Consider the following 20490-nt stretch of genomic DNA (forward strand, 5'->3'; position numbering starts at 1 on the left):
GCGGAGGGGGGGTCAGCAGGCGGAGAAGGCCCGGTAAGCCCGGCTCTTCCTTGCAGGTTCCAAAGACGGCAGCATCCAAGAGGTGAACGTGAGCCCCTGCCCCACGCAGCCCTGCCAGCTCCACAAGGGGACATCCTACAGCATCAATGTCACCTTCGCCAGCAGTAAGCATCGTTTCCCCAGCTGGGGTGCCGGGGGGTGGGCAGGGGGGAGGTGATCGCTTCTGTGTCGCACTGCTTGGAGGGGAGTGGGGAAAGGTGGCTGCAGAGAGGTCTGTGTGGGAAGAAGTGGCTAGGGAGGAAGAGTGTCACTTAATTGTGTTCTCGCAGCCTCTAGGTTACGTCAAGGGCAGGGGGGGCGTAAGGTAGAAATGTGTTCTCTGCTCCGGTGCCGTGCTCACACTTCTCCATGTTCTGCAGAGATCGAGAGTCAGGGCAGCAAAGCGAGGGTGTATGGGGAGATGCTGCACGTGGACATACCCTTTCCCATTCCTGAGCCTGATGGATGCAAGTCTGGGATCCAGTGCCCCATTCAGAAGGGCCGTTCCTACAGCTACCTGAATAAACTCCCTGTGAAGAGCGAGTACCCCAGTGTAAGTAAGCGGGCAGCTGGTCTGCTCCTCAGAGCTACCGTCCTTCCTGGGACAGTCCTGCCACCTGCCTTTAAGGAAGGACACCTTGTCCTGTGGTGGTGGGGAAGAGGTTAGAGGAGTCCTCAGACTATCTGGTGGCACTTCTGCTGTGAGTATGACTCTGTCTCAAGTTCCCACTTTGGGACAGACCCAGGAGAGGAAGCAGCCTGGCTCCAGCTGCTGAGAAGTGGCTTCAGCTGCCCAACTATCTGCCTGTTCTGTACTGTGCTTGCATGTAGCCTCCCTGCAGAGCCTGCTGCGTTCAGCCAAATGCTCCCAAACTGGGGGTGCTCAGCTCCAGGGTGCAGTTCAGCTGGGAGGCTGCAGGGTGTTTCCACTCTCTGCTTACTCGGAGAGTGGGGATCCAAGTGCAGTGTGTGGAGGTCTCCTGTGTCACGCAGCAGAACCCTCCATCCATGTAAGATACTCCAGGAGCCACCACATGAGCATGGCCCACCTACTGCAGCGGGGGCAATGCCCCAGCTCAGTCCTTTTTGCACAGAGCTCCCGGGACCTCCTTGCTCCACACAAGTAACAACTCCCCACCGTGTCCTTGCCTTGCGGTTTCCTGAATATTCTAATTTCTCTCTGCTCTTCTCTCGCTTTCAGATTAAACTGATTGTGAAGTGGGAGCTGGTGGATGACCAGGACCAGATGTTGTTCTGCTGGAAGATACCAGTTCAGATCACCAGCTGAGGAGCCCTGCCATCAGGGCTTGGGGAGGGGAAAAACAGAAGACAACACAGGCCAAATTCTTTTATATAATAAGCATTTCTTACTGCTTCCTTCAGAGCTCTGCAGCCTCTGAGCAGCCAGTACTGTGTTCCTGCAAAGTCACCTGTGGGCAGAGGGCTCTTACCCCATTTAGAGCCCCCTGGGGTGTTCTCACAGCAGCTCAAGGGGGAGCAGTGTCTGCTGCAGGAGTGACTGAGCATCATCCTCTGGCCGCTCTGTGGAGATGCTGTAGTTGTTTGAAATGGAGCTGTCTGTCCTCACAAAGGAATTTCTCTACAAATGAACCTGGCTAGTGTCTGAGCTGCTACCTGGTAACCTTTCAGTGCCTCTTCTAGAATGCTGGTGGCATCCACCCTCCTGCACTTCTCCTGCTCCGTCGCAACCGGGATGCCCTTGGGACCTGCGTTTGCCATCCATGCAGCTGAAGGAGAGGAGGCTTTCCCTGAGCTGGTGGCCTGCTCTGTCCTGGGCCCCTGCTCAAGCCAACAGGACTGCAGCTGGGAAAACTTCCTTTTTGTGGATGCAAAGCCAAATGGCATTCGGCGTCTCTGCAGGGATGATTCTTTCTCTAACCAGTGGTTTGCACTACTACTAACTTGGAGCTGCTGGGAGCTCCTGAACCTCTTTTTATAACTTTCCTTTTAATAAAGGCTAGACAAAATCTGTTTGTGTCTTCTGTGAGTGAAAAGGAGCAGGAGGAAAAGCAGAGTGGCTGGGTATCTTCTAGTTGGGGTTGGGCTGGTCTTATTTCTCAGCTGAAGGCATGGATGGAGGTGGTATGCTGGCCTGAGTGTGGGTGACCTGCGAGCAGCTGGGTATCTCTGCTGCTGGCTGCCAGGGTGTCCAGCTAGCAGTCTGGCTGTGCTCCTGCTTTGCTGGTCTTTTGCTGGCCCAAAATTGTGTAAAGGCTCCTTGAGGAGGCGGTGGTGTAGAACATGGCCTTGCTTGCTGCAGCGTAGGTAAAGGCTTTTCTAGTGAGGGCCCTGGGGCTTGAAAAGCAGCTCCCAGACCTGTCCAAGGGCTCTTGCCAGCTGCAGAAACCTTCATGCTTAAACTGCAGCCCCCTTGTGTGTGAACAAGGCAGGGTGTGAGCGGCCACAACCCCTGTGCTGTCTGGGTGCTGGAGTTGGCTCCTGCAGCTGGCACTGGGCTGGGGAGATAAGCAAGTATTTGGCCTGGCAAGGGTCTCTGCTCTGGCTCAGGAGCAGGAGAAGGCTAGATGCCAGCATGAGAGGGGTAAGAATTGGCTTAAGAGAGTAGGGTGGCCTTGCCAGGCTGGACCCACAGGGCAGACGTGGCTCTGGTACCCCTTGGCAGAGGCAAGACAAGCACAGTTCTGACCAGCCCCAGTGTATTGAGCCGCAGGGGCCCAAAATAAATGTTTTATTTAACAACATGAGAGAAGTTTCCAGCAGACTCGGTTAAAAAAAAAAAACAAACAACTTTACAGAAAGGAAGCTGGACCTGCCCCTCCCCGTCCCCCCGCTCAGCCAGTGTGGGGCACAAAGGCAAAGTGTGGGGCTAAGGGATGTGCCTGGGCTGGCTGCAGGGAGAGCTGGCCCTGGGGCCCTTCTGGCCTCTCCACCATGCCCCAAGGTTAAGCAGCAGCTTTAGAAAGCTGGGGTTGACTCCCCCCTCAAAGCTCTGGCCTGGGGGCTGGATGCTTCAGGAGGAGCGGGGCCAACACCTGCAGTGTGGGTGAGGCTTGTCGCTAGGTCAGTGCAGCAGTGGTGGGGAGATGAACCCCCTTTCTCAGCATGGCGAGGGGGGGAGGCTGGGGCTGCGTGACAGGGGAAGGCGTCCCGTGAGCCTCCACAGCACGGGGCGATGTGACGGGTGCTGGGGGCCGGAGTGGGCTCTGCTGCGGCAGGAGCAGGGGCTGGCGGGGTGGAGGGGGTGCAGAGGCTGGGAGCTCAGCCCTGGCCTGTAGAGAGAGGTGGCGGGGAAGTTGTGCGCTTTGGAGGGGGAGGAGCAAAGAGCCTCGAAGCACCCGCAGCCCTAGGGGGCCTTTCTCCGTGCTCCCAGATCCCAGAGTCACACGCCAGAGGGGAGCACCCTCACCCCCACTCCCCTAGAGCTACGCTGCTGCTGGGCTCTGGGCTGTCTGGGGCACGCAGTGGTGGGGCCGGGCCAGGGCCACCTAGCCCGGCGAGCAGTGGCAGCGGTAGGAGCCCTCTGTGTTCTCACAGGTACCATACCGGCACAGGGGCTCAGAGCCGCCCACCTCCTCGCACTCGTTGATGTCTGCAAGGAAGAGAAGGACTGGGGGTGAGCTGGTGGCACAGTGAGCAGTCCCAGCCCACAGCCAACATCTCCTTGTGCCCCTGCCACCTCCCCAGCCCTCTCGCACAGGTGCCCTGTGCCCCCTCCCAGCACCTCCAGGATGCTGAACGTGACCCCACCAGCCTCCCACACCCCTCAGCACATCTGCAGAGATCCCTCACTCCCCAAGGGTGAATCCCCAGCATTTGGCATCCCCCAGTACAGGAGGGAACACTCCCCAGCAATGCACACCAGATAAGGACACCCCCCCCCATGCTCTGCAGCTGGTGACACCCACACCAGATAAGGACACCCCCCCCATGCTCTGCAGCTGGTGACACCCCTGGGTTAGCAGCTTCCTGCTAATAAGTTGTGCTAGCGTAAGATCTAGGAGAAAGGCTGCCTCCAGCCTTGGAAAACGCCCTTTCCAGATCTGACAAGGCCAAGGAGGCAGATGATGGTGGCCCTGAGAGGCTGATTATCACCTCCAGGACCAGAACACAGAGGGACCTCGCGCTGCGCAAACAAGGGCTTGTTTTATTAACCTGCAAACTGTGCCAAAGGGCTCACTTGGCTGGCTCGCCGCTGGGCTAGAGCGTGCATGTGAGCCCTACAGCAGCTGTCCTGCTGCGACTGGTCTGCTCTGCTAAATGCACTTCCCTGGACACCCTGCCTGAGCTACCCCAACTTGCAGTGGGGCCACCAGCTGGGCAGAGCATCCCTGTGTACCTCAGAGCCCTTGTTTGCAGCCACAGGACCTCCAGAGCCCAAATCCTCACCTGCCAAGGCAGGTCCGAGCCCTCTGAGCACAAATGCCAGCCTCACCCCCCCACAGATCCAGTGGGAGTGGGGAGCAGCTGATGGGTTCAGCCAGCCACCCATGGGAGAGCAAAGGCCCCGGCAGTGACCGATGGACCCCGGGAGGACTGTAGAGCTCTGCCACCCCGGGAACCTCAGGTTATCCCTAGCACAGGTGGAGGGGGCCATCTGGCAAAAAAAGGGAAGTGCAACCCCAAGAGAGGCTGGAAGCAAAACCTCCAGGTACTGTGGGAGGAAGCACAGCAGTCATGGGAGGAAGAAGGAGGAGAGGGGAAATGCAAGATGAGAGAGCTTGAGGAACAAGGCAGCCTTTGTACGCAGCCAAAGCAATGGTTGAACGGGCACTGCGGACTTGGGCTAAACCTCAGGACCAGAACACCACCATGGATGGGATGGGCTTGCTCAGAAGCCCAAGGAGGAGATGTTAGGCAGCACATCAAGGGAGATGTGCCCCACAGCCTGGGAAGTGGGGGGGAGGCAGCCTTGCTGGGGGTTCCAGGGAAAGGTAAAAGGGGGCAGAGCAGCCAAGCTGGTCTGGCTGTGGACCACCAAATTGAGAGAAGTAAAACAAGGCTACTTAGCCCAGAGGCACCCAAAAACCAGAAGCGGTAGAGTCGCACTAGCAGTGCACACCAAGTTCTGGAGCTTGCCCGCTCAGGCAGGGGCGGGAGCAGGCAGTGGGTCCGGCGGGGCGAGAGCAAGCTATCCCTATAGGGAGGTGAGAGGGGAAACACTGCAGCAGCTGCAGGAGTACTCTAAAGGCCTGAAGTCAGCAAGGTAAAAACATGGGGATGGCTAAGCACCACATAGGAGAACTGAAGGGAAAAAACCCGAGACAGGCTCCAGTGTAAAATGCGTGCTAGTTAGTCCAGGACACTAAAGGCAACAAGCACAGGCTGCATAAATATGTTAGCAGGAAACAATGGGGAATGTCGGTCTGGTCCTTATCGGTGGAGGAAACAAAAGCCAGCCGAGCTGGCTGGAGCAGCTTACGCGGGCTTTGTTCCAGCCATCATAAAAATGCTCGTGGTGACCAGACAGGGCGCAGACCATGTTTGAAATGTTTAAACGAGGGTGCAGGAGCACAGGGAGGGCAAGGCCCATACTGTGATGGAGAGGTTCGACAATCAGATAGATAAAGCAATTACATCCATATTGCTAAAGGCTTGCTGCAGCTCATCTTCACATGATTAATGCTCCTGCAGTCCCTGAAAAGCTGGCAGTTCTCTCTGAGAAGTAGGATAAAGGAGGCCTCAGAGACCCAAGGAAGGGTAAATCTGGTAACTATCTTCAAAACCAGAGAAGGGAGAATCCAGAATTACAGACTGCTCACCTCCATTCCCTTAAGCAGACCAGGTTTGTGAGTGATTAGGTCATAACCCTCCAAAGGATATCAGGGTCATTAAATAGCTGGTGCAGATCTGTTAAGGCCTGATTACGTTAAGCCAATCTGGTTCCCTTCGCTGACCTGATAACTGGTGTGTCAGATAAGGGAGAAGCGGTGGATATGATGTGCCTTGGCCACAGTGAGGATTTCAACACACTCTCACATGACACACTCAAGCAGACTGAGAAAATACTGTCTAGATGAAACCGTGGCAATTGCACAATGGGCTGCAAAGCTGCACTCCAAAGATAATTAGCAATACCTGGCTGATAAAATAAAAGCCATTTAAAGCACAGCCTGTGGGGGTCTGTCCTGACCCCTACTGCATTCAATGTTGTCATTAAGGTGGATGAAGGAAGAATCCCCATGATTATGAAATGTATGTGTGATGCCAGCACTCTGGAGGGGGCCCTAGGGTTCAGACTCATTCTGATCAAGCAGAGAAGCGGTCCAAAATCAACCAGACAAAATTCACTGAAGGCACGTGCAAAGCACTGTGGCCAAGGAAAGGGAAACATTGCACAAATGCAGAAGGGGGAGTAATAACTCAGGCAGCCATTCTGCCCAGCAGCATTTGGGGAGGCAGAGACCACAGGTTCTGTATGAAAAAGCTGCATGATTGTGTCATGCAATAAGGATGTTGGGAGCTGGATTAAGTGCCGTGCCTAAGGAAAAAGAGGTCTTCATCTGCTCTGTTGAGTGCCCGGGGCCTCAGCTGGCTTGGGGAGCTGCATGTGAAAAGGATGGAGACATGGTATAGGGATGTAGAGGAGATGCAGGGAGAAGCTTTAGAGACCGTGTCTCATAGGGCAGGGTGGAAAGTGAGGAATTTCACCAGGGCAGTGGTGAATGTAGAGGAAAGTAAGCAGGGATAGTGTAACAGTGGCTGGTGATGTACAAGAGCGTTATGCGAAGAAGGGAGCGATCAGCTGCTCCCTGCGATGCCCTGAGGTGCCCTGATTTAGCTGCCAGCAGAAAGTGGCCGGCTGAACCTCCAGGACGGTCCTCCCAGCTCTGTGGGACGGAAGCACCAGGGAGCGCGGGGACTCCTCCGGCAGCTGTCCCGGCCAGCACCGCCAGAGAGCGGCAGCTGCCAAGGGATGCCAGGGCCAGGCTGCCCGCACAGCCCCGGCTGCAGCCCCCGGCAGCCCCCGGGCTGGCCCTGGCCGCCACTCACCCACACAGGCCATGCGGGTCATGTCCAGCTGGAAGCCATCAAAGCAGTCGCAGGTGTAGCCCTCCCAGACGCGCACGCAGCGCCCGTTCTCACAGCCGTTGAGGATGCCACACTCCTCAGCCTGCAGCCCCTCGAAGCCCTCGTAGAGGCCTGGAAGGGTGGCAAGACGGTGTCAGAGCAGGGTGATCCTCCACCCAGCCATGGAGGGGACAACAGGTACATGGCAAGATGGTGCTGGTGGGGCCAGGACCGATGCAGAGCAGCCAGGAAAAGAGCTTGCTCCAAGCCTGGAGCATCCTGGCCGGGGTGGGAGCCACCAGGTAGTCCCCATGGACACAGGCTGGGTGGGAAAGCACCTCTCTGTGTCTCCCAGTACTCACCAGTTTGGCTGGGCAGGTAGCGGGGTGGGGACCGCCCTGGGCCATGGTGGAGAGGGCTGCCACGAAACTCACTGTTGGGTTCCCTCCGAGGGAAACCAGCATCGGGGTTTCCGTACTCAGACTCCAGGTAGTTGTAGTAGGGACCCGTATCTGGGCTGGGAAGGCCATAGTGGGGGTCTTCCAAGCCTGGTCCATATTCATACCTAGGTCTTTCTCGGAGCTCAGCCCCTCTCTCGCTGTCTTCACTGGCCCCATTACACAGGAAAGCAAAATCAGCTGTAAGTGGTGAGAGAAAAGGAAGTGTCAGTGCAGCCCGGCTCAAGAGAGGTAGGTCTGCTACGGCTGGAGAGGGTGCATCCACACCGGGCCAGCTGAGCCAGGCCTGCATTCAATGGCCTCCAAAGCTGCAGCTCTGTAGTTTGCTGACAGCACCCCATCTTTGAGAAGACCAGCTCCTGTCCAGACCCGGCAAGTCCTTGAGCAGTGAGAACCCCAATTCCCAGTGTGCTCCCATCCCGGGCTGCCACTGCCTCACCTCTCCCAAGCTAAGCAGGAGCAGCAGGATGCACAGAGCAACTCTGCCCTCAGACACCTCAGACTCATTGCAAACCAGTTTCAGGTACATCCTACCCACTGGTGCAGCTCAGCCATGGAGAAGTGGGGGAGTCACCCACTTCTTGGGCTGGCTTTGGCAATGCAGACAACAAGAGGAGCCTTCAGTGCAGCCATACGCAGCCAGCCCTGCCCAGCACGACCGGCAGCAGCCCAGCCCATCCCCACCTCTACCAGGGGATGCTTGCCCACACCACCCCACTCACCGGAGGACCTGTGCGGACAGAGCGCACAGTTCTGGCCCCAAGCTTCGCCGAGCCGGCAGCAGCACTCCGTGTATGTGGTCTGCTCGCCATGCAGCAGGTCTTGGCAGATGTAGTCGGCAACGGTCTGCCAGCAGACGTCCAGGTGGATTTCGTACTCCTCCAACGCATCTGTGAGTGCCACGAGCAAAGGATGCCATAAAAATCATCCAGAAGAGTGCCACCCCCCCTTGTCCTGAAAGGGACAAACGTGTGCCCCAGCTCCTGCCCCCCTGCCCTGGCTGCACACTGTGCTGGCACCGGCACCCCTCAGCCCAGCACTGAGCCCCCACCCGCTGCTCCCTCCCGGGGGACCCAGCTGCGGGGCAGGATGTGCGGGGCAAAGGTGTGCTGCAGCGGGGGCTTGGGCTCACCTGCCCTGCTGGAGAGGTTCACACACCGGTTGCCGGTGGCATCCAGCACGAGAGGGAGGCTGCAGAAGCAGTGGTAGGAGCCGTCTGTGTTCAGACACTCACCGTTGATGCAGTACACTTCGTTCTGACACTCGTCCTGGTCTGCCCACGCACAAGGACAAAGCAATGTTTCAGGCTGGCAGACATGGGCAATGTGACCCTTTGCCTGCCACCTCCTCTTTCGTTCCCCGGGAGGGTCCCAGGAGCCTGTCACCCAGAGCTGACCCTGTAGTGTGGGCAGCAAGGACAACTCTGGGTGCAGCAGCACAGCTGTCCCTCTGCGCATGGTGGGGGCCCCCGCTGCTCTTTGAGGCCATCTTACCAACGCACTCAAGCCTGCTGGAGTCATAGAAGTAGCCTGTACGGCAGAAGCACTTGTAGCCAGGTACCGTGTTCAAACACTGTCCGTTGCGGCAGAACTCAGAGCCAAATATCTCACACTCGTCCATGTCTGAGAGGGATGGAGGGAGGGAGAGAGCATCTCAGGGAGCAGAGCCGTGGAAGCAGGCAGGCTGGGTGCTGTGCCCGCAGAAAGTCAGCCTGGCACCTTGGCCTGGATCACTGGCAGCAGGTCCCCGAGTGAGCCCCCCGCCTCTCCCACCGGCCACATGCCTGGGAGCAGAGGGGGAAGCATCCACAGGCAGAGCAGGAGGAGGGATGACAGGGAACAGGATACTTTCACAAATAGGAAATTCACGTGTGTGTTTCTGGAAGGTCAAGAACACAACCTCCTGGAGGTGAAGTGCCAAAGACTGAGCCAGCCGGCCACTGGGAGATCTATCAGTAACTGGAAGGGTTGTGTCTTACTGGACCCCATCCCTGGTTCGAAATGGGCATGGGAGGTTTACACCGAGAAAAGAGTCACTGCCAGCAGTTAGGCAGGACTGGAGGAAGGGGCACTTCCAGCTCGGTGATGCTGGCAATCTGGGATTTCTCTGGATGGAGGAAAGCAGCAGCAGGATGTTAGCATCCCCCACCGCAGCCCCAGGGAGATATTTCTGTGAATGCATCTCCACGCAGGGCTTTGCACAGCGCCCTCTCTCTTCCCCCTGGAAGAAATGAGAGACAATGGTGCTAGTACCTGTGAAAGAAACTTTTCCTGAGAGCAGATCTTCCTGGGGAACATAGCCCTTCCCGAGAGGGCAGATCTCTTGGTACTCCACTGGCCAGGAGGCAGATGCCAAGGGGAGATGGGAAGAAAAGAAACAGCTCGTCAGTGCAACCAAGGTGGAGCTGGCGGGCAGAGCACTGGCCTTGCCCGGTGTGGTGGGGCCACAGTCCTACCTGTGCCCAGGATGGGGCAGGGGTAAGTCTCACAATTGTCACCCCAGGCTGCCCCCACAGTACAGCAGCACTCCTCCTTGGTGATGTTCTTGGCCAGGACGCTGTCACACAGGCGAACGTCATTGATGTGGTAGTAGCACTGCTTGCGCTCTGCACTGTCAGAGAGGTGGGCTGTGTGTGTCTCAGGGCCCTCTAGAAGACAGCAGAGCAGGGACGGGATGGGGTCCTTGGCACCCCAGCACAGCATCCCACACCTAGGAGGTCCCAGAGCACACCCATCACTGGCAGCGTGGCCTTCCCAGGTCCCCACTTTCAGGCTCCTCAGCTCTCCCCAGACGAAAACTTGCCCATGCCTGCATGGACTTGTACAGTCCTGGCAGCCCCTCAGCTTTATCTCACCCCAGCCAGGGCTACCACGCTCCTGCTCTAGCTGCCACCCATGTTTCTGTCCTAGCTGCCTACTCACCCATGGCTGCTCGGGGCTGGCACTGCCCTGCCTGTGTGTCATACTCCTCGTGATCGCTGGGGCAGAGGCAGAGGAAGGATCCCTCCACATTCTCGCAGAGCGCAGTCCCGCACACGGCGACCATCAGCTCGCACTCATTCACATCTGCAAAGCAAGGGGCAGCGATGGCAGCTGGCGCCCTGCCTCTGCATGGGCAGTCTGTGCATGGTCTGCAGCATGGGGTCACCCTTCAGCAGGGAGATGGAAGCTGCTAGGGACAAGCTGAGAGCTCTGTTCACACCATGGCTCAACACAAGTCTGGCAAGAGCTTCCTGCCCTGCTCTCAGTGGATTCAAGGAGCCCGAACTCCAGCTTGCAGTGAGTCACTGGATCACAGGATCATCCAGGTTTGAAGGGATTGCTGTAAGTTTCTAGTCCAACCCCCTGCTCAAAGCAGGGTCAGTTATGGGATCCCACCAGGATGTTCAGGGCTTTATCTTGTTGGGTCTTTAAAACCTCCAAGGATGGCGACTGCACAGCCATCTTGGCCATCTGTTTCACTGCCTGCCTGTCTTCACGGTGAAAATGTTTTTCCTTATATTACACCCTGCCTGTTCTCTCCAGGCACCCATTAAAGTACCTCTCTAGCACCTTCAGTGCCTCCAGCCCCCAAGCACCTCCTTTCCACCTGCACGGAGAAGGGCTCCATGTTCACTGGGAGCCGCTCGCCTTTTTATAGGGGCCTGCTCCTTTGCAGTCCCAAGGATCTGCTGTGCTAAGGGGAGGAGTTTTGCCTCCATGAGCTGCCCGGTCCATGTCTGGGATTCTCCATGCATAGATGCAGCCCCCGTCCATGCCCCAGGAGCTGTCACACAGTGGGGACACCAGCCTGACATCTGCCGATGGCTCTCCCTCACTGACTGGCAGAGTGATTGCGGGAGACTCACCAACACAGTAGTGCCCGGAGGGCGAGCTCTCATAGCCACGGTCGCAGAGGCAGCGGAAGGAGCCGTCTGAGTTCTCGCAGAAGCCGTGGCTCCCACACAGTGTCTCATTGGCACACTCATCTATGTCTGCAGCAGAGCGGAGAGCAGGAATTGCCCCAGACCCCACGTCTCCCAGTAGACCCCCCCTGCCCAGGTCCTTCTGCTCTGACCCCAAGACCTGGGGATGGGGCAGGCATTCCCTTGATGTGAGGGACTGGGTCTGGCTGCCCCACTCACTCCCCTGCTATGGATGTGCGTGTTAAGAGAAGCTTCCTGCAGCATCCAGAGCTGCAGAGCATGGATAGAGCGACAGGAGCAGAGTGGGAATGGGAAATGGATAGGAAGCGTGGGAGGTGGCTGGCAGGGGTGACTGAGGGTAGCACAGGTCCCTGCAGAGGTGTAAAGGGACACAGAGCCTACAGGCTCACATTGGCAGGAGATAGAAGGGTGCAACTGAAGTGTGTGGGGCAAGTGCAGACAGATCTAGGATGTTACCCTCCTGCCCAGTTCTTCTTTACCTGGTCCTTCTCCAACTGCTATAGGGCCAGGGAGTAATCTCTGCCTTGCCCCAGCCCAGTGGGGTTGGACAGTCACAACTGGGTCCTCTGCCTACGCAGGGCAGGCTTACAGCCCTGCTGGCTGCATCCCACTCCCCTCCTACCACTGCATGGGGCATATTTCTCTGGAGCAGGCTACATGCCCACAGCCCACTGCTCCCAAGGCCAGGAGCAGCTCCACATGCTAAGTCTGAGTCCTGGCGCAGCCCTGAGCCCAGTGGCTGGCAGCAGCTCCTCCTTGCTGCAGCCTTCCCTGAGCCAGGGGGGAGCCTCAAAATCTGCAAAAACCCCTTTGCTCTTTCCTCTTTGCTGAAGCCTGAACTCCAAACCCAGACTCCCCAGCCTAGCACATGGTGGTACTAGCAGCCTTTCCCCTCACCCAGCCCTGCCAGGCAGGTGACTGGCACAGGCAGCAGCCCCAGCAAGCACAGCTTACAGGGAGCTGCGGTCCAGCCCCAAGCCTGGAATGGCTGTAACCTGCCCAGGACTCTCCCTGAGCGGAAAGCAGCACAATGCGGTGTCTGTTCCAGATGCCAGGAAGAGAGAAGTCTAGACACAAGCAGGCAGCTCAGCCAAGAAAACAAACTCTCAGCATTATCTGCCTCTCCACCAGCCACATGCTTCCTCCTCCTCCTCCTTCTCCCCCGCACCCCTGGCAGAAATGTCCCACAGCCACCCTGTCCCTGCCAGGAGGAGGGATAAGGACACCCAGGGCTGTACTCACCGATGCAGTCACCCAAGGGGGTCCAGTGGAAGCCGGGCTGGCAGCCCATGATACAACGGTAGGAGCCCAGGCTGTTCTGGCACCGCCACGTGCCGCAGATGGCATCCCCGTACTCTTTACATTCATCCACGTCTGCAGGGAGGAGGGCAAGGGGATGAGGATGGTCAGATGGGGACCCTGCTTGCTCACTGCAGCACCTGGGTCAAGTTCAGTTGGCCAGAGGCCCTGAGCCATTGCTAGTCCTCCTTACAAGTCGCCAGCAACTTTGGGTGCTGTGAGCAGAACTGCCCTCCCCCCTGCACTGGCTGCATCCATCCCCCCAAATCCCAGGGGGCTGATCTACCCAGTGATGAGCTCTCACCCACGCAGTCATCAGTCTCCTGGGAGTGTTTGAACCCATTTTCACACAGACACCTGTAGGAGCCTTCTGTGTTCAGGCACTGGCCTTGTGAGCACCGGGACTTGTCTGCGCATTCATCCACATCTGCAAAATCAGGCCAAAATCATCAGCCTGGATCTCACAGCAGGGGAGGGAGCAGAGGGCAGGACCCGAGGTATGTCCCTGCCATCCTCCAGCTCACCTTGGCAGCTGACTCCGCCAGCCATGTTTGAGAAGCCAGGAGCACAAATGCAGAAGTAGGATCCGTGACTGTTGAGACACTCGCCATTGGGGCTGCAGATCTCGCTGTTCAGGCACTCATTCACATCTGCAGAGGGAGCAAAGTCAGGGCCATACGCCCAGCTCTGGACGACATCCTTCACCTAAGCCACATGGATTCCCTCTCCCCAGTTTCTTACAGGCAGCCCTCACAGGGCTCCTGGCCCCTGGTTTTCTCGCCATGGAGACAGAGATCTTCCCTGTCCATGGTGATCCTGCATTTGGCTACAAACTTATGGATGTGCCATGCATGGTGGCATCACCTGCCTTGGCACTGGCATCCTCCCTGCTGAGAAAGAAGGGGGATCTATAGGGAGGCTGTATGTCCTGGACCCAGAGGGCTGCAGGGATGGGGTTCATACCTTTGCACACAGTGCCATTGATGAGCTCGAAGCCAGCCTGGCAGCGGCACTCGTAGGAGCCCGGGGTGTTCCTGCACTCTCCCCCCAGGCACTGAACAGCAGGGTCCTCACACTCATCCATATCTGCCAAGCAGAAGGGCACAGTGCAGAGTAAGGCCCCAGCTCTTGCAGCCACTGGAGAAGATCCCCACCCAGAGAAGCCATCACCCAGCTGTTGGACTGCAAGGTGGGTTTGAGCTGCCCTCCCAGACCATCCCGTTACAGTGAGATGAGGGCAGAGACTCCCTGTTACTTGGGTGTGAGGAGTCAGCCCAGACCCTTCACTCCCCTCCAGGGACCAGGATAAACTGGATCCCAGCACCAAGTCAGTGGTGCCCAGTGACAAGACCAGAGGCAATGGGCACAAACTGAAACACAGGAGGTCCCATCTGAACATCAGGAAACACTTTTTTACTGTGAGGATTACTGAGCACTGGCACAGACTGCCTGAAGAGGTTGAGGAGTCTCCCTCCTTGGAGATATTCAAAAGCCATCTGGACATGGTCCTGGGCAACCAGCTCTAGGTGGCCCTGCTTGAGCAGGGGGGTTGGACAAGATGATCTCCAGAGGTCCCTTCCAATCTCAGCCATTCTGTGATTCTGTGAGCACAGGGATACTGCTAACCCCAGTGTCCACCTCCCCAGCAGAGCTCTGCACTGGGCACCACAACCACGAAGAGGCCAGCACAGAGCCACAGAGCCACAGTTGCTGACAAACCCTCTCTTCAGCCAACTGCACAGAGCAAACATCAGGAAAGTAACCCAGCACCAGCCATACCTTCTGCGGCTCTGCTTTCCTACCTGCCAGGCTTGCCTACAATGTCCTTCTCCTGGCAAAGCTGGCCGGAGGCCTACATCAGCTCTTACCCAGCTGCAGAGCTCCCCACAAACCCTCTCCAACACAACTCCCCCAGGCCTTGGCCAGAGCCTGCTCGCACTCTGAGGGTTTTGCTCACAGCAGAGGAGAGAGGGGTGCCTTCCCTCTAACAGAGGGCTGCAATATGCCAGCAGACTGCCAGCAGACTGCCTGCAGGCCCATGAGGTAGGGGGAAGCATTGAAGGATGCTGCTCATCAGAAGGATGGGCTGGTGTGCAGGCAGCAGAAGACATGCTAGTGGAGAAGGTCCTGCTGCACTCTTTTCCCCTGACAGGAGCTAAAGCCCTGAGACTAGCAGCTCCTGAGGGCAGGGCAGGGCCCTTCTCTTCCCCTTTGCAGAGCACTGAGCACGCCACAGGCATAAATGAGCATCGCTCCCTACTGCCTCGGGGCAGGATTCCCAGTTGTTCAATCTCAAAGGGTTGCAAGCAGCAATATTCTTGAATCCTTCTGGAGATGAACCATAACCTAGTTTATTTATCACAAAACTATCACAAAACCCTTATCATTTTTCAAATATGAAACCCAGATCCACAGCCAAGGCCACCAGCCAAGGCAGGGAAGAACGTGCCATCCTGCCATTGGGTCGGTGTGACCCAAACAGTATTGAACCCTGATAAGGTGCCCTCGTGACATGACTGGGGCAAGGTAGCTGAGAAGGGGCTCACGTGGAGTCTTGGGAAAGGGGGAGGGCAGACAGAAGGGATCAAACCATGGTTCTTCCACTGCACCCAAAAATCAGATGGAAAATAAGCTCATTTCACGCTGGCTTTCTCAGACACCAAAACAGAGGAGAAGAGAGGGAGGAAAGCCTCCCTCTCTTTCCCCACTGGAGGCCCCCCATGCAGGGGGTCTTCTGAGAGTCACATCAAAGGCAAGATCTTCTGTTTGCCAGCTATGTGCAGGCTGCAGAGCTCTGCAGTGCTCCAGAGAGAAATTTGCAGCACATGGCCAATCTTTAAACAAATACCTTTGCCAGCTCTGCCCCCTCCCTTCCCTTGCCCCAAACAGGGAATTTGCATCAAGCCATCCCAAGCCCAGTATGTCCCCTGGGGGCAGCCACCAGGGAGGGAGTTTCCCTGCCTGTGCTGGGGCAGTCAGGCTGTAAGGCTGGGATGGGGCACTCTCATGTCTGAGCAAAGCAACCAACACAGATCCATGCTGGTGTTAACTCTCTGCCATGCATACCTGGCACAGCAGAGCCCTTGAACTACTCTTTCCTTTTTAAACATGTCCAAGTTACATTAGGGGCTGGGGAAAAAAGATGAACCCTGGGTGCCCACAGTCTCTCCACTGGCTGTGGACCCAAGGTTTCTCCCTGTGTTGAGGACCTACATTCAGGGCACATGCTTCCAGGCATGCAGTTCTGAACTGAACCACACACAGCTCGTCTCTGCCCATGTTTCCAGGTTCCTGTACTCCTCTGGCCTTTGTCAGCATCCCCCAGTTCACCACTAGTCCAGGAGTCTCATCAATGAGTCCTTGCCCCCCATCCCTTTCCTGGGTGAGGAAGATCACCTTCCTGCTGCTCTAGGTGACATCTGCTTGCAGCCCCTGCCCCCCGCTATCTGCTGATCAGAGAGCTAAAGAGCTGGAGAAGGATCCTGAGGATAAAGAAGTCTCCGGGCCCCACAAATAATGCAGCTATGGCAGTCTATCTTCCCTCATTCCCTCCAGCACCCGCTCCTCTGTCCCTGGGAAAGGGATACCTTCACACGTGCTGCCATCTCTGGACACAGCGTAGCCGGTGTCACAAGCCATGCAGGAGTAGGAGCCCTCGGTGTTGAGGCAGAGTCCGGAGGGACAGGCAGCCTGGGCAGTGCACTCGTCGATGTCTGCATAAGCACACAAGGGAGAGCAGGATCAGTGGGAAGGATGTGGAGGAACCATGACCAGGGGCAGATGTGTTGAGGGAACCAGCCTACATGGTGGCCAGGACTCAGGCAGAGCCAAGTGCTCAGGAAGAGCCCAGGGAAACCTCTGGACTGGGTGCATGACACTTCAGAGGGTCTGGACTCACGGCTCCCCAGTACCTTGGCAGCTCTTCCCGTCAGGTGCTACCTTGTAGCCCCGGTAGCAGGAACAGTGGAAGGAGCCGTCCAGGTTGACACACCGCCCGTGAGCACAGGTCCCCTCCGCAAGACACTCGTCCACATCTGCGTGACACAGTAGAGAGCAATATGGAATGGGAGAGTGCTCAGGGCCATCTCTGCCATCCAAATTGCGAGGGCACTGTGCCCTGGCCACACAGGCTGGCTGCCCGTGGGTGGAGCGTGCTGCCCGTGCCCCTGCTCCTTTCGAGACTTGCGGGGAGCACTGCCACGGGGTAAGGGTGCCACCCAGAGACAGCCCACGTTCCTCACCAACACATCTCCCGTTCCTGGGCTGGTAGCCATCCCCACAGCTGACACACTTGTAGGAGCCTAGCGTATTGACACACTTCCCACGGGGGCAAGGGCTGGGATCCACGCACTCATTGATATCTGCCAAGAAACACACTCCTTTCAGGCCCCCAAAGGCGAACAGTGCAGCCTTCTCCAGTACGTCCCCTCCAGCTGGATCTTCAGAGTCCCCCTCCGGGGGACAGTGATGCCCAAGAGGAGGTGAGATGAGTTCGCCAGGGCTTGAGCAACACTTCTTATAGTCCACTTATCACTCAGGATCCTACACCCACACCTGAGGGCTAACATAATCCAGCAGCGAAACCTGCTGCCACAGGATGTTGCCAAGGCCAGGAATGTGCATGGGCAGAGAAAGGGATCAGAGAACATCTGTGCAGGGCTGTTTCATCAGGGACTTTCGTAACTATGATTAGGATGCAGCCTCCAGCTCAGGAAGTCCTTAAGGCAAGTGCTTTCTGGAGGCCGTGCGGGAGGAGCAGCATTCTGTGCATGCCCTGTTTCCCGTACTGCCTCCTAAAATAGTCTTCCACTCTCTGTTGGAGACGAGCTACTGAGAAAGGGGGATCTTTGATCAGGCACATCGTATGTTCACAATGTCGAATGGTCTGAAGGGCCCAGGTCGCGCCACGTGAGCGGGATGCTGTGGGGACAGGTGGCCTGAGTCTCTGCAGCCTGCTCTCCCTGCAGTCCACTTGCCAGCATGAGGGTCTGATGATGGAGTCAAGCTGGCACGAAAATGCATAGGCATCTCCTGCCAGAATAGGAAGCCAGCATGGGCTGGTCGTGGAGGATCTCCTTGGGGAGTTGGGAGAGGATCTCATAAGAACTCCCCTCTCCCAGCCCAGGAAAGCCTGTCCCTCCTGCAGGCAGAGGAGAGGACAGGCAGCCCTCAGGGGCGGCACAGGGCAGACAAACATGGGGGAGAGTCCTTCCTCCCTTCCAGGAGGATACATGGAGTGGTGAGAAAAGGAGGTGTTCAGCCCTGCACAGGGTGGGTTGGAGGGGCAGGGGAACAGGGAGCAGCAAGCTTCACCTTCACATTGTCCTCTGGGGCCCATGGCAAAGCCCTCCTTGCACTCGCAGCGGTAGGAGCCGGGAGTGTTGATGCATTGCTGTCCCTGGCAGGTAGAGGGCTGCTCACATTCATCTCGATCTGGCAACACACAGGGAGACAGTCCTGAAGTCTTCCCCCTCCAGCGTGGGGAAGGCTGGGCGCAGGAGAGATGCTGCTCCACCTGCAGCAGGCTCTGCCCCGGGGACCCATGCCAGGGCTCTCCTTCATCCCCCATCTGTCCTTACACCTGCCTTTGCCATGAAGCAGCGATCAGGGCTGGCATCACAGGCTCCTGCCCAGATCTCCATGGGCAAGGTCCTGTCCCTGAGTGAGCAGGAGAGGGTGATCTCCATGGATCAGGCTGTCTGTGGGCAGGCCTGCAGGGAGGGAGGGTGTGCAGGTGTGCATGGGTGTGTGCAGGTGTGCATGTGTGTGTGTGCACTGTGTGCATGAGTCCATGTGTGTATGCATGTACATGAGAGGGCGTGAGGGCGAGAGACTGAGGAGACCCTGGGGAGGTGGCAGCCCTGTGCCAGGCAGACACCACTTACCCTGACAGATCTGCTTGCCCTCCGAGACAGCCAGGGTGTACCCAGAGTAGCAGAGGCACAAATAGGAGCCCACACTGTTAATGCAGCGACCTTTTCCAGCACAAGGATCTTTCAGGCACTCGTCTTCATCTGTGCCCAGGCAAGGAAGGAAGACAGGCAGTCACCACAGCAGCTGTCTGCCAGCCCCCTACCAGCCTCCTGCCAGCCCCGTGGTGCAGCGGGTGGGCAGGGGCTCAGCAGAGCTGCCAGAAAACCTTCCCCCAGGAGCCTGAAGGACCGACAGGTCTGTCGAGGCCCAGCAGGCAGAGGAGATGCCAACCTACCGATGCAGCGAAGGTGGCTGGGGTCCAACGTATAGCCGGGGTGGCACAAGCAGCTGTATCCCTCCGGGGTGAGCACGCAAGCACCGGCTCCACAGGAGAGGGGTGAAGAGGCACAGCTGCTGATCACTGGGAGAACAGAGCATGGGGTTGGGGGCAGCAGTCCAGGGTCTACCTTGTGTCCCCAGCACCACGCTGGGAAGGCTGCTTTTTCCCTTCTTGGAGAGAGGTGGAGCAGGCTCAGCTTGCTCCTCTACGTCTTCAGGCAGCCAGTGCCCATAGGGCTGCAGAGAGGACATGGCAGACCCTACCACTTCATCTGGCCTGAGCCCAGCTGGGACACCCCAGACACTGCTCACCTGTGCCCCAGCCCCACAAAAGGGCAGTGAGGAAGCCGACCATTCCCACACCTTGGAGGAGGGCTGTCAGCAGAGCCTGGCACCTGCGAGGGGCCTCCTTTTGGGGTGACAGCAGGGCTGCCCCCCCACCACCCTGCTAAGCGGGGCACAGGCAGCAGTGGGGGGGTAGCAGGGCACCGCACACCCCTCAGCACTGAGCTGGCCGGGGGGGCAACCCAACCCCAAACAAAAGGCTATTGAGGAAGACGCATTCCTCAGCAAGGTGCCTCCGCCAGGCCTGCTCCCCAAGGTGCTCCAGCCCCCGGCGGAGGGCAGGGGCCACGCTCCCAGACACTTGAGCAACCCTGGAACAACAGCGCCCTTGTTTCCGGCACAGTAAACAAGCCGCCCCGGGAGCCACATGCCTCCCCTTGTGCTCCCACTTCCCGATGAGTCAGCTCACGCAGCGGGGGGAACGGGGCCAAAGCCACCGGAGCAGGCGCGTGATCCCCCTCACCCAGCAGCCACCGCTGCACCGTGCAAACGAGCTACAGGCAGGGAAGGATCCAGAGAGCCAAACACTTTGCTCCCTGTATGGGATCGCTCTCATGCCTCCCCACGGCCAGTCGGCTTTCCCTGGCTGGCAGCAGCCGGGGCCAGGCTGGGACAACAGCCCAGGGTGGTAGGGTAGGGACTTTTCTTTGGGAAATCAAGTGAGGCATGTGGGAAGACAAGCAGGCTGCGGAAGGGAGAGAGCCCCTGGGCAGAGCTTAGGACATAATTTCCCCATAGCACCAGGCAGAGAGAGGAGGGAAGTCCCCGAGAGCAGTGGACACACACCCGAGCCCTGCACTGGCATCTGTGTTGGAGCAGCAGCATCCCAGGTGGTGGGGGGGCCAGGCTGGGGAGGACCACGCCAGGATTCCTCTTCTTCTGTTGAGGAAGAAGAAGAGAGGTGAGGTGCAGCCCCTGATCCCAGGCAGAGGTGCAGACCCAAGGTTTACCCATGCTGGTTGTCCCTGCACTCACAGCCTCAAGAGAGCACATGGGAAGGGGCCGCAGGGTGGCTGCAGCAACTTCATCATGTTGTTATTTAACACAGTCTCCTCCACCTCGCTGGAGAGCCACCACCTCCCTCCATCCCTACAGCCCCACATCAGCCACCGCAGTGTGGCGGGGGGCCCCCCTGCCGCCCCCCAGCCCACCCCCCTGGGAGCCCGTCCCGCCCACCCCCAC

At 57.9% G+C, this 20490-nt stretch overlaps 2 protein-coding genes across 2 annotated transcripts in view; one reads left to right on the forward strand and one right to left on the reverse strand.

Annotated features, from left to right (window-relative positions):
- The window catches only part of NPC2 (NPC intracellular cholesterol transporter 2), a 2637-nt gene extending 610 nt beyond the window's left edge, over window positions 1–2027 (forward strand). The window contains exons 2-4 of the mRNA XM_009280909.1: window positions 57–164; window positions 420–592; window positions 1241–2027. Coding sequence (XP_009279184.1) covers window positions 57–164; window positions 420–592; window positions 1241–1327 — 368 coding nt within the window. The 3' untranslated portion in view covers window positions 1328–2027. The remainder of the gene's footprint in view (window positions 1–56; window positions 165–419; window positions 593–1240) is intronic.
- Window positions 2028–2713: 686 nt separating this feature from the next.
- The window catches only part of LTBP2 (latent transforming growth factor beta binding protein 2), a 68805-nt gene continuing 51028 nt past the window's right edge, over window positions 2714–20490 (reverse strand). Inside the window, exons 15-35 of the mRNA XM_009280911.1 lie at window positions 20095–20187; window positions 18920–19045; window positions 18597–18725; window positions 18025–18144; window positions 16953–17072; window positions 16623–16745; window positions 16299–16424; window positions 13675–13797; window positions 13236–13361; window positions 13016–13138; window positions 12655–12786; window positions 11335–11460; window positions 10409–10552; window positions 9943–10134; window positions 9740–9820; window positions 8981–9109; window positions 8620–8760; window positions 8210–8377; window positions 7392–7667; window positions 7012–7161; window positions 2714–3610 (exon numbers count right to left, since the gene is read on the reverse strand). Coding sequence (XP_009279186.2) covers window positions 3507–3610; window positions 7012–7161; window positions 7392–7667; window positions 8210–8377; window positions 8620–8760; window positions 8981–9109; window positions 9740–9820; window positions 9943–10134; window positions 10409–10552; window positions 11335–11460; window positions 12655–12786; window positions 13016–13138; window positions 13236–13361; window positions 13675–13797; window positions 16299–16424; window positions 16623–16745; window positions 16953–17072; window positions 18025–18144; window positions 18597–18725; window positions 18920–19045; window positions 20095–20187 — 2852 coding nt within the window. The 3' untranslated portion in view covers window positions 2714–3506. The remainder of the gene's footprint in view (window positions 3611–7011; window positions 7162–7391; window positions 7668–8209; window positions 8378–8619; window positions 8761–8980; window positions 9110–9739; window positions 9821–9942; window positions 10135–10408; window positions 10553–11334; window positions 11461–12654; window positions 12787–13015; window positions 13139–13235; window positions 13362–13674; window positions 13798–16298; window positions 16425–16622; window positions 16746–16952; window positions 17073–18024; window positions 18145–18596; window positions 18726–18919; window positions 19046–20094; window positions 20188–20490) is intronic.

The sequence above is a fragment of the Aptenodytes forsteri genome, unplaced genomic scaffold (assembly GCF_000699145.1).
Source record: "Aptenodytes forsteri isolate BGI_AS27 unplaced genomic scaffold, ASM69914v1 Scaffold193, whole genome shotgun sequence".
Taxonomy (NCBI): Eukaryota; Metazoa; Chordata; class Aves; order Sphenisciformes; family Spheniscidae; genus Aptenodytes; species Aptenodytes forsteri.